Source organism: Poecilia latipinna, unplaced genomic scaffold, assembly GCF_001443285.1.
Source record: "Poecilia latipinna isolate Pla-1442-1.1 unplaced genomic scaffold, P_latipinna-1.0 Scaffold1063, whole genome shotgun sequence".
In the NCBI taxonomy this organism is placed as follows: Eukaryota; Metazoa; Chordata; class Actinopteri; order Cyprinodontiformes; family Poeciliidae; genus Poecilia; species Poecilia latipinna.
Window position 1 is genome coordinate 115,014 of NW_015113679.1, and position 7,125 is coordinate 122,138.

Sequence of the window (7,125 nt, forward strand, 5' to 3'; positions counted from 1 at the left end):
GTATAGTTTGCTCTTATTTATTTAGTAAATATTACTTAACCCTGATCACACTTTTTTCAGTGTACAAGAATAAAGCCGTGCGACAAAAGTCATGAGAATAAAGTTGTAATATGAGAAAAACGTATTGATGCGAGAATAAAATCATATGGAAAAAAGTCATGAGAATCAAGTTGTAGTGAGTCATAATGACACGAGAATAAATCGTATTACGAGAGTAAAATAGTAATGATATAAAAATAAAATTCTAATCAGTTTCAAGACTTTGAAACGATTGTGCAATTTGAAAAAAAAAAAAATCACAGACTAGACGAGTTGGTCACGTAGGATCTTTGTAACTATCCAAGTGTTTTTTTTTTTCCTCATTTAAACAACTTTTCTTTTGGTAATATTGTGTCTTTATCGTGCTAATATTTTGACTTCTTTCCTATTGCGGTAGATTTCTGCTGGGGAACACAACCTCAGATTTAAATGGAGGCATTTTCGATCCGTTCAAGTTGCACCTTACACCTGTAGAGGGCGGTGTCGTACAGTATCCCCGGCATAAAGAGGTGCTGAGAAAAACGGAGCGAGGAGACATCAGCTGAGATGGAAGCTTTTTACAGAGTTTTCAGATATTTGAGTGAAGCAACTAAAAGCAGCAAAGCGGCCTCTGAGAAACGGACGTGTTTTGTCCCAGAAGATTTGATGAGAAGTAAACAAGTAAAGGGCAACAATCTGCGGAAAAAATAAAAACGCCGGAGATTGATTGGCATTGAATCTCGTCACACATGTTACTGTAGTTGAACTGAACTGTGTAATATGTGTTTTCCCTGCAGGCCTCCATACTGGACCTTCACTCTGGAGCTCTGTCCATGGGGAAACAGTTTGTCAACATATACAGGTGGGAAGTCGCACCTTGCCTTTATTTGGCCATCTTAGCGTTTTCTGACGGGTTCTCAGAGTTTTCAGTGATATTTCTATTTCACACCGTGAGGTCAGCCACCAGTCCAGTGACCCCATCCCAGCGTCATTCATCACTCCTGTCGGAATCTGACTTTATTCGTATCGTCCGCTCTCAAATGCCCCCTCAGGTGTCATCCACCTGTCCCACCCGGCAGGGGGCCGACACCTGAGGGTTCTCAGAGAACTGAGAGGGTTCTCAGATTTTAATCAGGAAATGCTGACTTAACAGTTTCCACTCAAAAATCAAAACTTTCTGTCAGTTGCTTGCTTAAAATTTGCTGCTTTAATGTTTGACTGCAACACTTTGGAGTGCAGCTGTGTTCAGGAGAGAAACTATTTATACTACAATCATATTATTTTTCCCCCTCTCTGTCCTGTGTGTCGGTGACCTGTGGCCATGCGGTTCCGCTGCAGGTATTTTGGGGAACAGATAGCAGATGTCTTCACAGAAGAGGATTTCAAGCTTTACAGGTGACTATAAAGCAGTGGTTCCCAAACTTTTTCTCCTGGGCCCCCCCAGTGGTTTCCAAACCATTTCTGGGGCCCCCCTATGGCTTACAAATAGCTGTCTGGTTGAACGGTGTGTGTGAGCGAAGAGGGTGGAGGGCGGATTCTTAGAGACTCCCCGTTATACTCAGCCCCGGCTCTAGACGAACGGGGGGGGACCAACTTTTTTGGGGGCAAAATGAATCGTAGCTGAACATAGACAACAACACCTGTAGCCTACAAGCTACTTGTTAACAAGCTTAAGGTCCTGTATTGATATTAGCTAGCTAGTCATCTTTTAGCTAACTTTACCTGCATCCAGCAGCTTTACTCAACAGTCGGTTAGTTTGGGGGAAAAACTGTGAAAAGTTCTTTACGTTTTGCTGGTTTGCTGCCGTGATCCTAACACTCCTGCGTAGCTCCGCACAGCAGCAGCAGGTCACCTTCACTGTGTAAACCCAGCGCAAGCATCATAGCGCTCATGTTGCGTTTAAAGGCGGCTCGGAAAAACAGGTTACGACATGTTAACGAATTAAATTGTTTTAACTGCTGATAAAAGTGACTGAGGACACAGATATGGGAAGTGCAGAAGCCCCTACTGTATCAAATTGACATAGGAATAACAGAGTTGGCCATTCTAAGGTAAAAACCCAGCGCATACAGTGTTCATTTTTTTTTTTTTTTTTTTTTTCTTCTTTTCATCCTTCCTGGGCTTCCCGCGCCCCCCCTGCAAACTCATAAAAGTGCATAAGAGGTAAAAGGCTCGTACAGGGTCCACTGGACCATTCTGCGGGATGGTTAAGTAAAAGTATGAAGACCTTTTTTGCCTGTTAGGATGGAAAAAAAATTAAAATGAATGTAGAATATTTAGGTATGAGCATGTCTCTCAGACAACTGTGGCTGTCAGTGTATAGGAACCATAAATCATACTGAAATCATCTTTCACCTCGGACTCGTCTCTCCCATTTTTCACCGTTAGAGATGTGCGGGGCCGGATCCAGGCCGTCATTGCCGAGACGTTCGGCTTGGACCGAACCCTGATGTACCTCACCAAGCCCACCTTCTTCTCCAGAATCAACAGCACCGGAGCCAAGACGCAGCATGACGAGTACTGGCACCCACACATCGATAAGGTAACGGACAAAAGCAGAGCCGCGAGTTTGCTTGGCCGCAGATAAGCCAGCACAGATTTAGGTTTGTGACCTCACTGCTTCCAGAGCTGCTGTGTCGGCTGGAAAAGCCTGGGGTTGAGTCACTTTACAGGTTCAGGCAATATGTGGGGGAAAATGGAGTATGGTTACTGTTGTTTACTTTCTTCACTTCTTTTTTTTTGTCTCTTTCTTTACTTCTTTCTCTACTTCTCTCTTTCTTCCATCCGGCCTCCCTATATTTCTCTGTAATTTTTGTCTCTTTTCTTTCTTGCGCCGTTCCTTTCTTCTTGGTTTCCATACTTGCTTTCTTCACTTCTTTCCTCTCTTTCTTCAAATAGAGAAATGTTCCCCGATTTCAAAACTTTGGCTGAAGTGGCGCTTGTAATACCAGATTATTCACATTTAATATTTGCCTATTATATAAAAATGTGTCACAAATTTGTAGTAAACATTTATATTGTAATATGAATATAAATGAACATAAATAACTGCAAACCCTTCCTTCTTTCGTCATTTTGTTCATCCTTGCAGGTTACTTTTTAATGTTGTTTTCTGAAGCTGTTCACATCATACATGCTTCAGCTTTCATCAGAATTCATGAATTGGATCTTTTAAAGTCTTCTCCACCTCGTCTACTGTCTGAAGACATTCACTTCTCTGAGGTTTGAAGAACATTTTGGCTGAAAAGAATGTCTCTTTAGAGTAAAATGAAATGTTTAAAAATCTAAAATGAAATATATGTGACTGATTCATTGATTTAATCATTTTAAGAGAATAGTAGAAAATCAAACATCATTTCTTCAACCAGTTGGACTAAAACAGAATAAATACAGTCATTGGTATTGGCTGTAATGGACTTGGGATTCTTAATGTTAAACTATTTTTCTGCTTTATTGATGTTTGTCGAGGCGTCCGTCCCACTATTGGCCTGTTTTTCTCGTTTAGAAAAGCAGCACAACACCTTGACGACTGTTGTTCTCTTTGCCTCATTTCTAGATTGCTTCCATTTCACCCTCTGTGTTGTCAAATATCCTGTGTTGACTTTTACAAACATATTAATATTTGCCTCTTCACCATGTCCTTCTGGCTCTCAGCAACAGGAAACGATCTAATCAAAAGAAAAATGCCTCTTCCCTTCGCCATCTGTCTCTGCCACTATTCTGAGGTCAGTTGGACAACCCTACCCTCATTTACATGCAAATAGCCTCTGACGTCTTTAGTGGTGGCTTTTTTTCTTTTGCCCATCGATCATTAAGTTGATATTGTGTCAGAGCTACAGTTGAAGTGTGACAGCAGAGAGACGGGTTTGTCGTTTATGGTTTAGAGATGGACTTGGCTCTAAACTATGCCGACACATTGACATTCCTGACCCAGCCTCGTCTCTTTGCGGAAGGGAAGCTCCAGTTGATAGCCAATCAGAGCTGCATAATAGCCTCAGCCATCCTCTTAGTAGAACTTGGATTACTGTCATAATGAAACCAAACCAAAGATGAGTTTTATACACCTCTTTGTCATTCATTCAAGACTTTCCAGACGGGTTTAGATGCAGTTCAATATTGGCTGATAAAGTTACAAAAAGACACTTTGACTCAAAAAATGTTCTGATTTCTGCAGGAAAGATAGATTCCACTCTTTTATTAACGACAACAAAAAAAAAGATTCCCATCTGAGCTTTAACTCTCACCTCGACGCATCTTATTGTGCTAAAGGCACGTTGAAGAGTTATGCAGGCTTTCGGACCAGCCTATCCGAACCACTGGTACAGAAGGAGTGCATATTCCTCCCGCTAAAACAAGGATTCTCGAGATCCTGCTGAATTCGGATCACTTCGAATAGGGAAATGTTCCCCGATTTCAAAACTTTGGCTGAAGTGGCGTTTGTAATACCAGCCTGCAATGTGGCAGCGGCGCGCGGATTCACCCTGCCATGAGAAGACATGTGTCCTTATTTGCATAAGGAGTGAAAACTTTTTATTTGATCTAAAGAAGCAACACGTACAGCATTTAATATATTACACATCTGCATTGCAGTAAATTAACCATATATTCGTAGTCACTACGTCAGCAACTTTTAATACATTTTCTTTGCCTTCTTAGATAGTACTTTGCTTAACTTGGCTCCCAATTCCCCTCCTTACAAAACCTTTGGGATTAATTAGGCAGGAGGAATATTGCATATTTTAAGAAGAAATGGACATTTAATTAGCTCTTCATACATGGCCACAGAAGAGAGAGACCTGCTTTGTGATACAGCAGCAGTTCAATAATGCGACGTGAACTGTTTACGTTGCGCAACCCACAAGAGCTCTAACAAGCACTGCTTGTTCCCATGAAAGCCCAGCATATAAAATGGCATGTAGTCTTATTGGCGGATCAAAGAATCTGTTGAACCGTTTCAAATTCCACTGAAGCCACTTCAGCGTCTTGTTTCATTGCTTTCGCTTGATCGTTCCTTAAAGGCGACAGCAATGTTTCTCTGGGAGTAATGGGAAATAATTAAACGAATTCAACAGGCACTCCAAAGCATTTCAACCTGAATTGTGAAGCATTTCTATGGCCTTCATACCACACAGGCTGCTATTCATTTATATTACAAGTATTTACTTGTCGGAAAAGTGGGTTCTGCGTTAATCACAGCTTCCTTTCTATTGAAAAAAGGCCGTGTTGTAAAATGTATAGTTTAATATTTTACACCCGAAGCATTCATTTCATATTGTATATGGAAAAGGGCAGCGAGCAAGGGCTAAACGATATGAATGATTGCTTTCAATCTTGCAAAAAATGCTGCAAAGGATTTCTGGAGATGGTTTGTGGTGCCAGCAATTCATAACCCATTTCAGTTTCTACTAAATACTTCAGTAATGACCACTATTATTGTTGCTAGGCAGCTTGTCTTTGTCCACGCCAGTTATTACACAACTCCACACTCTCACTTTCAGCTAAACCACTGCCGGTCTTTCACACCAAGATCAAATCTACTCAGTATTGTTCTTTTTATGTTGCAACGCCATTAGAAGTACTTGGAAACCACATTTGAGCCCAATGTTGCACAAGTCTGTCCAGATGTTCCGTTTCTGCTTGGATCAATTACACATATGTGACCACTCCGCACTTGACAGCGATTCCATCCCGTATAAAAATTTGGCCTGCCTTGTTTTCGGTGGCCACATGTTTTTCTGCATTAGCAAAACGGCGTAGTTTAATAACTTCTTTCCCAATGCTGAACGATGAGGGTGAAGATATACATCCATTTCACAAGAAGAGCTGAGATTTTAACAATATTTTGGGGGAAAAGTAGGAATCTGCTTCTTTCTCTGTGTTCAGAAATTTAGCAAAAGTTTTGCAAATGACAAATAGTTTTACAGAATCAGGATGGGATCGTCTAGTCCAGGTGTGACTTGGATAATTCCCTCGGTAAATATAGTTTTTAAGATGCGATTGACATGAAATTCTCAACAGATGTCGGCGACAACCCATTCGGTCAACGCAAGCAAAGAAATCAAACTATACAAATTTAAGTAATGTTTTAAAAAGCTATTGGCACAGGGAAGACATATTGAACACATGAAGAAAAGACGCACAGGCCTGGTGGTAGGGACGCTAGGGCAGCTCACCAACATGATTTGATTGGTTGGAGAATAATTTCTAGACGACTTAAGGTCCCAGTGAGCACGTTAGGGGACATAATCCGTTGAAGCCGTTACATTTGTGTCAAGAGTCCCACCTGTGGAAACCTTCAGAAAGACCTGGAATTAGCAAGTACAGTTGTTTCAAAGTAAGCAATAAGCAATTCCCTCAACAAACATGGTGTGTATTTGCAACCTTCAGACTCCACTACTTGAGTTCTATGGCATCTGTCTACTCATGTCCGATGTTGTCAATAAAGGCTGATTCTGATTGTGAAAATGTGCTCAGCTGTTTGGTGGGTCAGTCATGCCTCAACTCTCTGTCTTTTAGGAGACGTATGGCTCGTTCGACTACACATCTCTCCTGTACCTGTCTGACTACGGCTCAGACTTCACCGGCGGACGATTTGTCTTCATGGACCAAAATGGCAATCGAACCGTGGAACCACGGGCAGGTACTAGCTAGTGGCTCACTTTTCTTTGCCAAGGGAAAAACGGGGTGGGGGAAAAAAAAATTCAACCCCCAAATAACCTTCTATTAATTTAACTTTTGTCTCATTTAAGTTGGAAAAAGGTTTATTCATGTGTACTTTGCACATTTCCAGAAAAGGACATATCATTTGTTTATGTAGCAAAGTGAGATCCACTAATTATCTCTTGATGGCTAAATCACGTATGTATGCATATCCTGTAATGCATTTACTAATTCAACATCAAATAGAGAAGCTTGACCTGTTGTAACCCAGCTGCTCCTCTGAAAGGGGGCTAAGAGCACCAAAATGGGCAGCGAAATGACTGTAATCCTCTCTAAGTGGGTAATCAGACCTCTGCACAGTGAAGATTCGGGGAATTGTGTTTTACTTTGCTGCAAATACTCAGAGGGTTAGACATCCTCCACTTTGAGGAAATTAAGCCATCTAC

The 7,125-nt window shown here is 41.2% G+C and overlaps 1 protein-coding gene across 1 annotated transcript in view; it reads left to right on the top strand.

The window, feature by feature from the left end:
- Positions 1-797: 797 nt before the first annotated feature.
- ogfod3 (2-oxoglutarate and iron dependent oxygenase domain containing 3) overlaps positions 798-7,125 on the top strand; it is a gene marked incomplete at its 5' end in the record, with an annotated part of 22,662 nt that continues 16,334 nt past the window's right edge. Inside the window, 4 exons of the mRNA XM_015051738.1 lie at positions 798-880; positions 1,357-1,413; positions 2,408-2,561; positions 6,536-6,659. Coding sequence (XP_014907224.1) covers positions 798-880; positions 1,357-1,413; positions 2,408-2,561; positions 6,536-6,659 — 418 coding nt within the window. The remainder of the gene's footprint in view (positions 881-1,356; positions 1,414-2,407; positions 2,562-6,535; positions 6,660-7,125) is intronic.